This window comes from Balaenoptera borealis, assembly GCF_965194805.1.
Source record: "Balaenoptera borealis genome assembly, chromosome: 10".
Lineage (NCBI taxonomy): Eukaryota > Metazoa > Chordata > Mammalia > Artiodactyla > Balaenopteridae > Balaenoptera > Balaenoptera borealis.
In genome coordinates this window covers 94,047,532-94,064,352 of record NC_138874.1, presented here as the reverse complement: position 1 = coordinate 94,064,352, position 16,821 = coordinate 94,047,532, and the positions used below count along the sequence as shown (strand labels likewise).

At 40.4% G+C, this 16,821-nt stretch overlaps 1 protein-coding gene across 1 annotated transcript in view; it reads right to left on the bottom strand.

Moving 5' to 3' along the window:
• The window catches only part of CFAP58 (cilia and flagella associated protein 58), a gene marked incomplete at its 5' end in the record, with an annotated part of 102,539 nt that extends 91,030 nt beyond the window's left edge, over positions 1-11,509 (bottom strand). Inside the window, 6 exons of the mRNA XM_082339681.1 lie at positions 1,154-1,313; positions 3,314-3,451; positions 5,509-5,703; positions 6,640-6,796; positions 8,983-9,131; positions 11,183-11,509. Coding sequence (XP_082195807.1) covers positions 1,154-1,313; positions 3,314-3,451; positions 5,509-5,703; positions 6,640-6,796; positions 8,983-9,131; positions 11,183-11,509 — 1,126 coding nt within the window. The remainder of the gene's footprint in view (positions 1-1,153; positions 1,314-3,313; positions 3,452-5,508; positions 5,704-6,639; positions 6,797-8,982; positions 9,132-11,182) is intronic.
• Between the last annotated feature and the right edge of the window lie 5,312 nt (positions 11,510-16,821).

Sequence of the window (16,821 nt, the reverse complement as noted above, 5' to 3'; positions counted from 1 at the left end):
TATTACTTTTATAAGTGGTAATATATCTGGATAACAATAGATGACTTTTTTTTTTATTTTGGCCGCACTGCACGGCATGCATCCCCGACCAGGGATCAAACCCTCACCCCCTGCAGTGGACGCACAGAGTCCTAACCACTGGACCACCAGGGAAGTCCCAATAGATGACATTTAGTACGCACTTACTGTATGCTAAGCACTGTCCCAAGGGCTCTCTATATATTAGCCATTTCATCCCCAACAGCTAAATGTGATAGAGGTGGGATCTGAACCCAGGTAGATCTGACTCCAGAGTTTGTATCCTTAATGATGTTTCTGTACTACACGGCCTCCTGTGGCACTTAAATTTTCCCTCCACAGGTCAATGTGATAGTTGGCTAAAACAAGCGTTTGCCATATGGTAAAGTACTAACAAAGGAAAGGAGTTAGAAGCCATGAATTTTTGTCTCACTGATTCTGGGTATACTATTGTCTCAAATACCGCTCATGCGGAATATTCATTTGAATTTATCCCGCATCTTCTGTGAAAAAAGAAGACTGAAGGAAAAGACATGTAGAACCCAGACCTAAGAGTATAGATGCTGTTTACTCCATTGACAAATACTGAAAAATACTTTGGGCTCAGTATAACCTGTTGAAGAGTTTTTTTTTTTTTTTTTTTAATTTTATTTATTTATTTATTTATTTATGGCTGTGTTGGGTCTTCGTTTCTGTGCGAGGGCTCTCTCTAATTGCGGCAAGCGGGATCCACTCTTCATCACGGTGCACGGGCCTCTCACTATCACGGCCTCTCTTGTTGCGGAGCACAGGCTCCAGACGCGCAGGCTCAGCAATTGTGGCTCACGGGCCTAGTCGCTCCGCGGCACGTGGGATCTTCCCAGACCAGGGCTCGAACCCGTGTCCCCTGCATTGGCAGGCAGATTCTCAACCACTGCGCCACCAGGGAAGCCCGAAGAGTTTTTTAAGGTGAGAAAGTTCAAGGTATTCAAAACGATGTCTCTTCCATATTATCTACTTACCAGTTTGAATGTTGTTTTACTGAATTCATTTGGCATGGTTTGTGTTTGCATGCATGGAGTTGCCAAATGACATTAGTTACCAATGAAACGCTCATAAACTAATAAAACAAAGCACAAAATGATTCTTGGTTTACCTCTCTCTAATCCCAAGATCTGATTTTTCAGGGTTTCCTTGTGCTGTTCCACTTCTCCCTTTTGACCTTCAACCTGGTGCAATTTCTTATGGATTTGTTCTCTGATTTTGTTGAGCTTCCCAATGTCAAGGCGCATCTGATGGACTTCTTCCTCTTTGGCCTATGATTAGTGAGAGAGGATTAACCAGGGACACTCAGTCAATAAAGAGCCGGTGACTGGATGATGGTAAACTCAGAACCAATAAAAGGACATTGTTCCTATGTCAGTGTAAAGTTGTTCTGTGGGATTAAATCAAAACACACACTGTTTGGTTTTTGAGAGAAATTGAAAAAGTCTATATAAGCCATAATAAAATATATGGCTACATGAGCTAAAAACAATGAAAAGACTGATTAAACCTGATACCTCAAGATACCATGGAATTGTTGAATCAAGCAAGATAAGAATGCTGAGTTGTATCATAAATGTGTGAAATTTGTGTACAAATGCTGTACTGATTAGCAAATTTCATAGACTCACAAAGTGATCTCTTGGAGGTTATTAACATGCTATAAAATATTGAGTCTTTTGGATCCACATGTCCACTGTAGTGCAATTACGTATGTTAGGAAAGGGGCCGGCCACTGTAGTGCAATTACATACGTTAGAAAAGGGGCCCTCTTTCCTCAGAGTATGTTAGTCAATGACTGTATATATGGACAGGTGGACAGGGTAGCATTAATAAGCAAGTCTACACGATGTCAAAAGGTATCAAAACAGCAATTCCAGCAAAGTAAAGCACCAGATTTTTGTCTATGGATTTCAAGTTTTATGAATTTTTTAAAAATTCATTTTTAAAAAATGTGCCATTCTTAGAAATGACTGGGAAAGCAACTAGTGATTCTTCTGCAAATAAAGAGTAGCAATTATTCCCAGTTCTTGACAATGAAGAGGCTGCACTTAGCTGGGCACGTTATCCTCAGATCACTGCTAGAAGCAGAATCCCATAGGTTTAGGATCTGATAACAAAAATATTCCATCTTTCAAGGTGCCCCATGCATGTCATCAAAGGAGAGAATTATTGGCATAAGTATTTTTCCTTTAATTTCACCTTCGGGGCTAATACATTATTTTGCCTTCAGGAGTCGTTTCATTTCTGCTTTAACTTGGAGCATTCTCATAAACAATGGTTTTGAGTCAAACATTTCTGGGGTGCTTAAATGTTCCTCAGCCTCAGATCCTACCGGGTCCAAATTAGTTCATCTAAGGCCCCTTTCAATTAAAACAATAAGATGTTCTAATTCAGTAGTTATTAATCCAGGCCCCATGGTTAGAAAAATTAATCCAGACCCCATGGTTAGACTTCAGAAAAATCCTGTAAACCTCTAAGACTGCATGCAAAACAAGACACAAGATGTGCAAATAAGTGTGCGTGCATGTGTATGTGCACGCACACACATGCTTTCATCAGATTCTCAAAAGGTGTTGTGATGCAAAAACTGTTAAGATTTACTACTCGAATCAATGTATTTTCCTGATTAGTCACTCATTTTATGCCCAGTATTCTAACATAACTAGAGTAGGGCTTGTGGATTTTTCAGAATTGGTGATAAACATAAAGCCGCTCTGCTAAGCATGTAGGCAGACAATATGTATCCAAGTATAAAACGGTTATCCAAACTTAATTTGCAAGCACTCTTCAATCAGGGCAGGGAGAATAGGAGACATATCTTGAAATTTACATTGGACAGAAGTGAAAATCATGATTCTGCAGTCCTAAGAGTAGACATCAAATAGTACCTGACCATCCCCCACCCCTCCCATTCCATACAAGTAGCGAAATACAATCTCACTTCTTTGCCACTCACATGTGTAAATGATTTCTAGCTCTGGGCAACTGGTTACTTGCAAGGCTCAATTACAGAGGTGAACATCTGAGCTCACTTTGGAAAGTATTTGCATAGTCATATGATTAATAATCAGCTTGGCAATGTTATAAGAATGGAAGTTATCAAACTGCTTCCGGGCATAAAGCAATCACTGTAGGTTTACACCTGCCTCTGAAGGACCAAGGCTAATACAGGTTATCCAACCAAAGGCTCCAATAGCATCAGCCAACTTATATTAATAGGGAATGAAGGAGGGCATGCTAGGGAACAGATATGTCACTTGGTGTTTACTTTGAGCTCCAACGCCTTCTGCTGGTTTTCCTGGGATAGCTGCTCACAAATCAAACTATGTTGTTCGTTCTCTTGCTGAAGTTTAGCATTTCTCATCTGAAACTGCTCCAGCTCCTTTGCAGCTCTCTCATTCAGTATCTGAAAGATGCAGAACGAGCTGGTTAACGCTTTTGAATCTGATTACAGTAGCTGCACCTCCATGCAGGAGGCCACGCAGACCTCCTGGGACAAGCACGGCAACCACACTTCTTTTGTCTTCGCAGAAATTGTTCCTTCTCACCAGTGAAAGCATGAAGGCACTCAAATATGATGAATGTTAAATGGCTGAGGGAAATGATGCCTTCTAATGAATAACACAGAGAGCATAATTTTTTTTTCTGGGCACCTTGGGAAGTCTTGTTCACAGGTGGTGGATAAATATTTTAATGCCTGTTTGCCATTTGGCAGGCTTCGCATACACAACAATTGCTATAATCATTGCAAATGAGCTAGAAATTCAAACGAGCTTTATCGGCTGTGGGGCTCAGAAGCTACATCTTCAGAAGCAAATCCTGCATTAGCATGCCTACAACATTTTCGTGAACAGAACCATTCACTAACACCAACACAAAACAATTTCCCTTCATCCAACTTAAGTCAAAACCGTGGAGTAGTAGTGGAATGATCTCTACCTCCCTGACTTCAGTGTCAGTTGGATTTTCCCCTTCCCTACCTTGACTATTCAGAGAAGACAAGGTTTTATAAAAACAGAGGATTATATTTTGGGAAGTCATTTCTATTGGGAAAATATCAGGGAGATGGAGGGATATCAAAAAAAAGAGAGAAGATGGCTTAGAAGACACTTACTCCAATATATAACTTCCCCTCAAGCAAAAGTTAAACACAGAAAGAATCAATCCAACTTCCCATCAATAGGGACTAAATAAAATTTTCCATGGGTCCTGGATGTTGCTAAGCAAAGTACTATAGTTTTAACGTGATAACCAAAAGCCTCTCAAATTTCATGCTCAAAGGAAGCCACGTGTTTTTTTCATGGATGTTGCACACTGCATATTATCTATTTGATGTCTGGCTTTATATAAAATTAATAAAGCAACTGACAAATAAATGCGTTCTACTATCTAATTTTTTAGGTAGAAAAATGATGTATGGCTTAAAAATACTTTGGAAACTTCCTAAGAGAACATATTTTCAAGAAATGACTTTTTTCAATTAGATGAAATGGTTCTTCTTTAAGAAATTAGAACAGACTAGCATTTGTGTTACCTTCAACTGTTATTACAGAGGAAATGTTTAAAAAAATTACCATATTTAAAACGCATAAAGACTGTGTGGGTTTCCCAAACTTGAAACTTAAAATTAAACCTGTTAAAAATAAATCATGTTATAGTCACAGGCTGGAATGCTTAGAGCAATAAGAGTGAATGGTCTTCTGAGCTCTGTCCAATAGAACTTTCTGCAATGAACTAAATGTTCTCTATGTGCACTGTCCAATACGGTATCTACTAGCCCCATGTGGCTATGGAGCACCTGAAATGGTGCTGGTGCAACTGAGGGATTGAATTTTTAATTTTATTTAATTTCAAATAATTTAAATGTAAATAGCTGTATGTGGCTAGTGGCTACCATATTGGATACTGTGGTTCTATAACTATGTGGCAACAACGTAAGTGAATCTCAAAAACAGGATGTTAGGAGAAAGATGTTAGACACAAAAGAGTACATCCTGTATAATTTAATTTCTGTAAAGTACAAAAGCAGGCAAAACTAACCTCTGCTTAGAATTCAGAAGAGCGCTGACCTTTGGGGGAGAGAGTGACTGGGAAGGGGCACGAGGAGGCTTCCGGGGTGCTATTTCTCAGGCTGGGTGCAGGTAACCAAGACGTGTTCAAGGGGAGAAAATTCATCAAGCTGTATACTTGTGACTTACACACTTTTCTATGTGTAGGTTACACATCAATAAAAGGATAAAAAGAGATTAACCTGTTGGAGCACGGCAGGAGGGGGATGGGGGGGGATAGAGCATATCTACCCGTAAGAGCCATTCAAAGACCAAACACAGTACAGTGCTACGCGCTGTGTTACCAACATCCACCAACATCTGCGGTGAAGGGAGTTTGCTGCTTTCCAGAGAACACTCTAAACTCCCCACTCTTGTTCAGCCAGGCCCCGCGGCGCAGCCCTGCCCAGCCCACCTTCTGCTCCTTCAGCTGCTGCGCCAGCTTCTGAAGCTCCTCCTTGCTCTTCTGCACGTACTGCTGCAGGGCCTTGGTTTCTGTCTGCCTGGTGTCCATGTCCGTCTGCATCTGCTTGAGCTCTTTCTCTAGTTTTTCCTTCTTCCGAGTCTCCCGTAAAGCTTCGTTCTGATGTTGCTGGATTTCTTGTTGGAACTACAGGCACAGAGAGGACGATGGGGGATGGGGTGCGGGACATGAGCCCCTTAGGACAGGTCTCGACCAGCCGAGCTTCTCCCTCTCTCAGATATTTTCAGGGCAATGACTCTGGAGTAGTATTTCTCCTGTAGGAGAGTCATCTTTGAACTGCAATGTTCAAACTTATCAAGAATATTCTGTATTGTTTTTCAGAGCCTTGGCACCAAACAGCCACCCTGATGGTGGGAACAAATCCACAGAGAAAGGTATTAAATCCAGTTAAATACGGAAGCCCAGAATTCTAGGGAAGTCAAACATGGAAAGAATTATCTAATTCTCCATCAACAGAAACTAAATAAAATGTAGCCAGCTACCCTAAATATGAAAGTGTATTTTCCATGAGTCCTGGATATTGCTAAACAAATTACTACAGTTTTATCATGATAGCCAAATTCTATGAAAAGTCCTCCTCCTGTCTCATGATCAAAGGAGTCTCCTGTTTTTCTCTTCAAGCCTGAGCTTGTGTACCACCTATTCGACTTCTGGTTTTATAGAAAAGTATTCAGAACGATTCAGCTAGGTGGCTTCCTTACACAGGAGAAAGGCCAGGGGAAGTGCTTTCACCACCCCCAGGTGCAGGGCGCCCTGGTTGTCACAGGGGACAACTTCTTGGGCCAGAAATGTAAGCAGTGCCCTATCTTTGTAACATCTCAGACAGAGAATGACTCAAGTAAAACTGCTCTTCCAAAAACAAACCAGAGAAACAAGCAAAACAATGGATGCTTCATTTGGTGACCTGGCCCGGGGCAGAGGGGCTGGGGGTGGGGGGTGGGGGTGGGGAGGGAGGGTCATAAATCTAAGAAAGGAACAAGACCGGAAGGGAGCCTGGAGAAGGACAAAACCTCCTTCTGGAAGGTAATGGTCCTTCGTCTTGCTCTCCGTATCAGAGCAGACCTGACTGATGGCCAGCTCTGCCTCTTCCCTGGACCGCTCCATTTCTTGTTGCTGTTCAGTGGTCTGAGCTAAGGCCTCTCGTAATTTCACCACTTCTGACAAGAGTTGGTCTCGCTCCTTTGTCACTTCTTCTTTGAACTTCAGCAAATCTCGGATACTAAAAAAGAAGAACACGGGCGTCAGACTAAATGGCCATCTGCTCGGGGAGCCTTCTTACCATCTCTGAACTAGTTTTCATGGGAAAGACTTATGGTCAAGGATCAACACTATTCAGGTGTGAAAGAGAAAGATCTTTATGCCCTGATGTGGGAGCTGTTTCTGAGTTTTTAACTGAAAAAGAGGATGTTCCAATAATAATATGCATAATATGACCCCTTTTCTTATTTTTAAGCAATTACAGCCTGTGTGTGTGTGTGTGTGTGTGTGTGTGTGTGTGTGTGTGTGTGTGTGTGTGTACTATAGGCATTTTTATAGAAGTCCAGAAAAATAGGCATCAAATTGATAACTGGTTATCTCTGAGGAGTGAAATTTAGGGTGGAAGAGTTGGGGGAGCTGATTTCTACTCCTTGCTTTCCACATCCCTGTCGTATTCATTTTGAAAGTAGAAAAACTATGTCTGATAGGACCTGTGCAGCAGAATTCATCTAGAACAAGGCAGCTACTTTAGAGCTGAGAAAGCAGAAAACTTGCATTTGAGACACTTGCAGCTGACAGACATCAAATGACTGTTGGAAACACAGTAATTCGATAATATGTATTGACCAACAACTTTGATATAATTGTTTAATTAAGAACCTTCAAAACCGCAAACTCTTCTCCATAAACAAGACCTTAAATTCTAAGGTTACTGTAAAGACAGACAGCTACACCTAAGCGCACTGCTGAAGACAAAATTCTGAGTTGGATTGTTTCATCAGTTCTCCTCCTCATTATGTTCTGATTTTCCTTAAAACTCCTCCTAACCAAATCAGTTCCCTCACGTTGCTCTTCAACAGTTGCTCTTCAATAGTTGCTCTGATCGTGCATGACTTCTTTAATAAGAAAATAGAGTCCATTATTATGAACACCACATCTTCTGTTTATTTTACCTATTCAACATTCAATAAACGTATCTAGAAAGTATAAGAAACCTAGACAGCAGGTAGATTTAGTTAAGGATGCCTAAGGAAGTGTATGCTCATTCCTGGTTCATTAATTAATGCAAGGTTTTGCATGCCCTACAGAGTGCTAGATTCCTAGAGGGATGGTAAAGATAGATGTCTTCCCTCAAGTAGTTTACAGCTTAATGGGCAGAGAAGCACAAATAATTTCAGTACCATGTGACCAGTGCCAAACTTGAGGGAGATGTTGGGTCCTATGGAAACAGGGAACACAAAGACTCTTCTGCCTGGTCACTGGGTCTGAGGCTTGGGAGGAGGTTGGAACAGAGATGCTGACAGTGATAAAGTTAAGATGGTGTTTAAGATAGGTCTTAAAGGATGAATAGTTGTTTACTAAGTGGAGAAGGGAAGAAAAAGGATCCCTGGCATAGAAAACAGTATGTCCAAAGGCATGGAGGCATGAGCAAGCATGGTGCTGCTGGACGTGAGTCTAGCAAGGCTAACTGGGGCAGATCTACAAAGGGCTCTGCAAGACATGTTCAAGACTTTGGGCTCTATCCGTAGGAAATGGGTAGCTGTCGAAGGTGCATATGCTGGAGATGGAAGCATGTAGCTACATGTTTTAGAAGACTAAGTCTGGTATGGAAGATGGTAAAGAGGGGAGATGTCTCCTCAAAGGCAGAGAGGACAGTTAGGAGTCTACCGCCAAATCCAGCAGAGAACAGGGGACCCACTGCTGATAGTGGGGAGGGGAAGAATGAAGTGATGTTTAGAAGACTGAGTCAACAAGACGAAGCTTTAAGGGATGAAGGAGTAACAAGTGTGAAGAGCAACTGTTTTCTGGCCTAGAATCTGAGGTGGTAGGAAGGATAGTGATACGGCTAATCATGGGGCAGGCGGTGTATGGGAGGGGCTGGGAATCTGGGTAGAAAGTCAGCCATTCCACACAAGTTTGAGAGAAATAAACTTAGAATCTTTACTCATTTTAAAACTGTAGCACTGATTTTATAGAGCCAGAAGTCTGATATAACCATGAATTAGAAGTTCTTGGGTGTGGAGAAAGGGAGTATTAAAAAGAAAAAAACGGCAATAGACAGAAAACTATCTCTGGGAACCCAACAAAGTGGAGTCTGGCATTCACAAAGAACATTCAAGATGGTACCGGCAAGCCCCAGGCTGTCTGTTGAAGAAGGTGGCCTCTGCAAAAGCAAGTTCAACATGAATCAAGACGGCTATGACCTACTTGCTATCCTGGTCCATGGAGAGTCCAGACCCTTGCTCGACTAGTTTGGTTAGGTTCACTATTTCCTCTTTCAGGGCAAGAATCGTCTCCTTTGCCTTCTGCTCTTTGTCATAGGCTGAGTCCACCATCTTCCAAGCCTTTTCAATTTCCTAGGTGGGTCATGGGATATCAGTGAGAAAAACCAAACTAGGTTCCAGATGCAAGCTAAATTGAATAAATAGAATAATAAAACAACTACGTTATAGAAGCTATTTATGGGGAAAGAAGATTACATGTTATACACTATGTATTAAATGTATACTGACTTACTGCATTGTTCAACATGAGTTAGTCAATACTGAAAAGCAGTTTTAAAGAGGGTTACTGGCAAAGGATATTTTCTCTTGTGTAGGTAAATGTGGCCACAGGGCTCACATACTGCAGGGGCTGCTATAACTAATGGTATTATTTCTAGTAAAGATGTTAAGATAGGTTTACAAAATCGAAAATGAAAGCTTATGTGCTTTCCAAGTCCAGATATTTTATAGGAAAAAAAAAAAAAAAAAGCTTTTTCACATAAGGAATGGTCTTGGATCCAAGTCCTAAATTTGAAGCTCTTGATAGATTCCATATTAAAAATATATTTTGCCCTCAGGCCCCAAGTGAGCTCCTGGATGGCAAGGTGAACTTTAGAGCCATCCATAGAAATGAGGTCTTGGCTGTCACCTAATTGTACACAACAGCCTTGATAATTCCCATTTCCAGAAACCCAAGCCCAGGCCTTCTCAACAAATGCTTATAGGGGAAAAACAAAACTATTCTGAATACAAAGTGGAAAGTTAACAGAAATACTTAAAAGTGAATTACAGCCATTCGAGTACACGGACGAAGGACAGTAAATGTTGCAACAGCCTTGAGTTTTGCCCTGCCACTTAATTTTCTTGCAAAATTTCATCAAGTGCAATGTGAGTCCTTTTATACAGGTAAGAATCTATATGCTTAAGGTGAAAATATTCTTTTATGTTGACAAGGAATAAAATGAGTGGAAGAAATTATTTAATTAAATAAATTCATGCTATTACATTAGAGAGAGAGAGAGATGATTCTTGGGTAACTGCAGCACATAATTTAGTGATTCAAAACAAAATGTCAGGCTAAGGGGTATGTTTTTCTGTAGCAACCATATATACTATTTTTGGCAAAACAAATGAAGGATAATTTAAATGAAATATGATTATATGGAGTCTTGTCCAAAGCAAATTCACCAATTATATTTTAAGCAATTCATGACTTCCATTTCCAGCTTTTTAATTTACAATAAAAAGTGGGGTCTTTTCTCATCATAACATGATTTAAAGCCTTCTTGTATTGGTATTTTGCAAGGAGAAGAAGAAAATAACAATAGAGAGAAAAAGACACTAAAAATAGTGGTTCCTAAGAAAACAGGTAAGTTACATTTTGCACTAGTCTTGGAACTTCATTAGAATTGGGGTATGTTTAATTGCATGATATCAAGGGAATTATCTAAAAAATTGCAAATTATTTCTCAGCACTAGGGTTTCAATTATAAATTAAAATATCTTAACCTCTTATCACCCTGCAATCTACAAGGAACATTTGTGTTTCACCTTCAAAATAATGCAACACACTTGAGGATGAAAAAATAAAGTGTAAAAAAAAGCCATACTTCCTCAATATCCCCCGCAGACTGAATCCCTGTTCTCGCATTATGAGGAACTGGGACGATCAAGGGAGAAGCAAAGGGGCGATAAGAGGAAAGATCATGAAAACTACCATCTGGAAATTCTCAAGGTAACCTCTCCTAAAACATTGGAAAACGTAGAAATATGAAAAGATCTTTTACAAGCTATCATCATAAGATATTTAATTACTTATCTTGGGTCAAACAAGACATACTGATATTCCTAATACTACACTTACTTATGGCCAATTGTTTTTGTGAACACAGTATTTCTTAGAAACCAAGCCAGTAAGGTTCTACCTTATTTTCTGCATTGTGAAATTCACTCAAGCTAATTAAGTTCTTTGAAAATTAACATTATTCCCTAGGCTTAATGAATATATAAATCATGTAAATTTTGACTTAATAACTCTTTTACTACCAGCCTAGAGCTGCCAATATAATGAAAGGATGATGTTTTAAGTACAGGATGCATTTATGAAAGCTTGCCATTGGTTCCATTTCTAGAGGATCACTGACCTTCTTCAGGGATGTGATGGTGGTCTGATCATCCTGAGAGAGCTTCAGGGCAGTGGCGACCTTCGCGGAATTAACCACGATTTCCGCATTCAGCTCTCTGCACTTGGCCATCAGACGCTTTTCATTGTCATAAGACTTTTTCATGACAGCATGAAGCTTCTCATATTCAACCCTAAATCTCTCCAAACTTTTGTCTCCTGAAAGTTCACTGAGAACCTCCTGAAAATCCCTTTCTATTTCTTCGTACGCAGTTTCCTCCAGCACTAGTTTTTCACTCTTTTCCTGTTCAAAAGGGCAAAGACGGGAATGAAGATTGAAATATTTACCCCATCACTATTCAGGAATGACTGTTATTATTCGTGAATAAAAGACCTTCGTACGAGTAAAATAAAAGCCACTGACAAGCACACAATTTAAGGCTATATGATGGGAAGGCTCCTTGTTCATCCCCTGATACCTGGGTATATGTATACATAGCACTGGGATAGTAATATTTCCTACCACATAGTGTTAAGGATTAGATTACATGGGATAATTCATGTTAAACACTTAGCCAAGTGCCCGCAAACAGAAGGTACTCAATAAATTTCGAGAGCTATTATGATTATTCCAAGCCTGCTTCTTACTGCCCCCAGGACTGCAGAGGGAAGCCACAGTATGTTGAGGTCAGACATAATATAGATACCATGAAACTACACTTACGGTGGAACCCATCCAGAATATGGAATATTCTCTTTAAAAATACTCCATCATTTGTACCCCTTAAAAAATTAGCCTAGTTCATCTCCACAGGAATTTTGAAATGTCCCCTGGGCAATGGTCATGGGCCTTCTCCACATTTGCTTTCCATGATTAGCTGGGCAGCAAATTATTTAAAATGTAAGCCCAGACATACAGATGTAATTCAAGCAAGCCTGACTACGACTTAGATGATAACCCAGGACTATATGGTTATATATGAATTCTTATTTCCCTAATGTTATGGGTTGAATTGTGTCACCTAGAAAGATATGTTGAAGTCCTAACCCCCAGTAACTGTGAATGTGACCTTATTTGGAAATAGAGTCATTACATATACAATTAGTTAAGGTCTGGAGTAGGGTGGGTCCTAATACCATATGATTGGTGTCTTTATAAAAAGGGGGAAAATTTGTAACTATGTGGTGTGATGGATGTTAACTAAACTTATTGTGGTAATCGCTTCAAAATGTATACATATATGGAACTCCCCTGGCAGTCCAGTGGTTAAGACTCCGAGCTCCCAATGCAGGGGGCACAGGTTCGATCCCTGGTCGGGGAATTAAGATCCCACATGCCACGCAGCCAAAAAAAAAAAAAAAGAAAAAGAAAAAAGAAATGTATACATATATCAAATCATTACGTCGTACACCTAAAACTAATACAATGTTACATGTCAATTATAACTCAATTAAGAAAGGAAAGGGCATGGCATTTGGATACAAACACACCCTACCCCCCCCCACACGAGAACTCCATGTGACCAGTGAAGGCAGAGATTAGGCTGGTACAGCCGCAAGCCAAGGAAAGCTAAGGGTTGCTGGCTACCACCAAAAGCTAGGAAGAAGCAAGGAAAGATTTTACTCAGTCTCAGACCATGGCTCTGCGGACACCTTGATTTCAGACTTCAAGGCCTCCAGAACTGTGAAATAATAAATTTCTGCTGTTAAGCCATCCAGTTTGTGGCACTATGTTACAGATGCCCTACTTCTTACTACATACAGCACGATAATAATAAAAAAAGAATGAGTATGGTTAATATATTTACTCAGAAAATACTGATTGAACATCTGCTGTATGTAAGTTGGAATGACGGAGGCTGGAGGAGATATCAAAGTAAGGACTACACAGCCTTCCCATAGGAAATATATACCTGAGGAGCTGATGCGGTATGTGGGCAGAAAATGGAAGTATAGAATTTGATACCTGCCATAAAATGGATTCAGAGTTCTACAAGAACCTATAGGAAGACGGAATTACTCCCAGCAGCAAGAATTAAAGCAAATTTCATAAAGGAAGTGGCATTTGAGCAGGCACAAAAGGGAGACTGGAGTTTTCACAGGTAGATGTGAAGAGAAAGGGCATTCCTGGCCCATGGCAAAGCTTGATCAAAGGCTCAGGGACAAGCAGGTATCTAGGATTTGAGATTGGTTAAGAAGCTCAAGTTAGCTTAAAGTACAAGAAATACGACAGGGAGAAGGAAGGAGACTAGACAGGGAGTTAGGGACAGACTGGAGGCCTCGAATGGCATTCTAGGGAATACAGAGTGAATTATTCTGGAAGCCACAGGTAATCACTTAGCCTTTTGAGCAAAGAACTGAGAAGGTTTGAAAGGTCTTATTTATGTTTGCGACATTATGCTTTGATATTCTACACTAAAAAGGACTTTACCATAAAAACTCTATTGCTAACACTGTTAGTGGGAATGTAAATTGATACAGCCACTATGGAGAACAGTATGGAGGTTCCTTAAAAAAACTAAAAATAGAGCTACCATATGATCCAGCAATTCCACTCCTGGGCATATATCCGAAGAAAACCAGAATTTGAAAAGATACATGCACCCCAGTGTTCACTGCAGCACTAATTACAACAGCCAGGACATGCTTCTGCAACCTAAATGTCCATCAACAGAGGAATGGATAAACAAGAAGTGGTACATATATACAATGGAATACTACTCAGCCATAAAAAAGAATGAAATAATGCCATTTGCAACAACATGGAGGTACCTGGAGATTATCATACTGAGTTAAGTCAGACAGAGAAAGACAAATATCATATGATAGCACTTACATGTGGAATCCAAAAAATGGTACAAATAAACCTATTTACAAAACATAAATAGAGTCACAGATGTAGAAAACAAACTTATGGTTACCAGGGGGGAAAGAGGGTGGGGAGGGATAAAGTGGGAGATTGGGATTGACATATACACACTACTATATATAAAATAGATAGCTAATAAGGACCTACTGTATAGCACAGGGAACTCTACTCAACACTCTGTAATGACCTATATGGGAAAAGAATCTAAAAAGAGTGGATATATGTATATGTATAACTGACTCACTTTGCTGTACACCCAAAACTAACACAACATTGTAAATCAACTATACTCCAATAAAAATTAATTAAAACAAACAAAAACAAAAATCAAAAAAAAAAACTCTACTGCTAATCAAAGAAATTAACTGAGACAATCTCTAATCCCAATAATAAAGTAAAATTCAAACTCACCCTGAAGATTTTGGGTAAGTAGTCTAGTTTACCTTCTGCTTTGACAAGCCTGCCTTGCCCAACATGGAGAAAGTCTACATATTCTTGCTGTTCAAAAACACTTGTACTGGGGCTTCCCTGGTGGCGCAGTGGTTAAGAATCCACCTGCCAATGCAGGGGACACAGGTTCAATCCCTGGTCCGGGAAGATCCCACATGCCGCGGAACAACTGAGCCCATGTACCACAACAACTGAGCCTGCGTTCTAGAGCCCACGAGCCACAACTACTGAGCCCATGTGCTGCAGCTACTGAAGCCCATGTGCCTAGAGCCCATGCTCTGCAACAAGAGAAGCCACGGCAATAAGAAGCCCGTGGACCACAACGAAGAGTAGTTCACGCTCGCCACAACTAGAGAAAGCCCGCGTGCAGCAACGAAGACCCAATGCAGCCAAAATAAATAAATACAATAAATGTATTTAAAAAAAAAAACACTTGTACTCTTGATTACACTTCTAAATATGATATGCAAACAAAACAGAGTCCACATCTTAAAACAGATGTGGAGTCACAAGCATATCTATATAACATTTTGTATAACAGCATTAGTACTAACGTTAAACTCAACAGAGGTTTTCTTCCTGACTAAAAAGCAGATTATCGCAAAGATCACAATATAGCGATTCCACAAAGGAGGAAAAATCATATTAAGGAATGGTGCTGGTGCTCTGTACTTCTCCCTTGTTGATGCTAAACATGAACACACACAAACATTTATCACAGCAATATTCTAGGTTCCATCCCTGTAAATGGTATTAATGTCATCACTTGATCACTAGCCTAATGATTTGTTCACAGGAAAGGTTTTCCCTGTACACTTGGCACTTAGCACAGGAATGGAAAAATATCAAAGAAAGAAAAGTTTTAAAGAAACTTTTATGAACAGAAGAGATTTGTTTATGTTGCCATTTTAAAATGTACCGCTATTAAAAGCAAAGCAAAAATAATCTCTTAGCTGTGACCAGTAACCAGCTGGTATCTACACTGCTATAGCATATAATGCTATCTAATTCAGACGCATGATTTCAACATGAATTGATCAGAAAGGAACTGTGATGCTCCTTCATACAACACCTATCTACTGAGTGTTTACGATTAGCCAGGCGATGTTCTAGGTGCTGGGAGTACCAATTAGTGAGGAGAAGGAAAAGGAAAAAGGAAAAGAGAGCTGCAGTGAAAAATGAGGCCAGCGTGGAAATGCCAACTTATGAAAGCAGAGGTGAGGAAAACTTGGCTGAGGTTAATTGAAAATAAAAATAAAAGAAATGAAGGAACGACAGGAGATTGTGAAAGGGAAGAGAGACTGGGAAATAATTAGTTTATAGTATTTGTATCTGGGGCTTACATAGGGAAAATGAAGAAGAATGAAATAAACCAAGATGACTAGTGGGGGAGAAAATACTCAAAAGGAAATAATGGAAAAATTAAACTAGGAGCAGGAGGAGGAAATGGGAAGAAAAGAGATATGAATGAGTGTGGGTACTGGAAATAAGAAATGTGGCCAAGCAGGATGGATGTAAGAGAGAGATGACAGTGATGGAGCCTGGAGAGGGAGGAAGATGGAGAGTATGAGAGGGATTGTATGATAAGGAAAGGAGAGAGTTGTTGACCACAGGAAGATGGAGTTTGCAAGGGGGGGACTAGATGTGGAGGAGATGGAATGATGAGGGGATGTGAATGGTGTAGAGGAGACCAGAGAAGGAACTGGAACAGGGGTGGGGGCATGATGGTGGTGACCAAGCTGGGACCAGGGCTGGCTTCATGGGTGTGTGAACTATTCAGTTGCACGGGGCTCCTTGCTCAGAAGTGCCCTGCCCTTGGTTTAATGCTCTGCTGAAATTCTTAATAATTTGTTTAACAAGAGGCTCTGCATTTTCATCTTTCCTTGAGCCCCACAAACTGTGTAGCTGATCCTGTCTGGGACTGACCATGTGAAGGATAATATGGGGAAGGGCTCTGATGGGGTGATAAAGGATTTGCATTAGGGCCATAATGGATGAAGACGGTGACTGGCAAGTGATGGCAGGGACCTGAGGTTGTGCAGGTTATAAATGAGGGTGCTAATGGACAGGCAAGGGGTCACTAAAGGGTTGCAGAAATAACCTCTCATCGGTGAGACTCAAGGTGGGGTGTGCTACAAAGTGGGGAAGTGAATGCAGGGCTTAAGATAGTAAAACAGTGGTCAGTGACAACACAGGGCAGTGGCGATGGTCTGAAAAGCTTAATGAAGATGTGTCATAGCAGGTGATCAGATGATAGGGAATCGTGGTATGACAGGTGGTCAAGGGTCAGTGAACAGCAGTGACACTGGGTATTTATGAAGCCTTCTTCCAGGGCCTCCCAG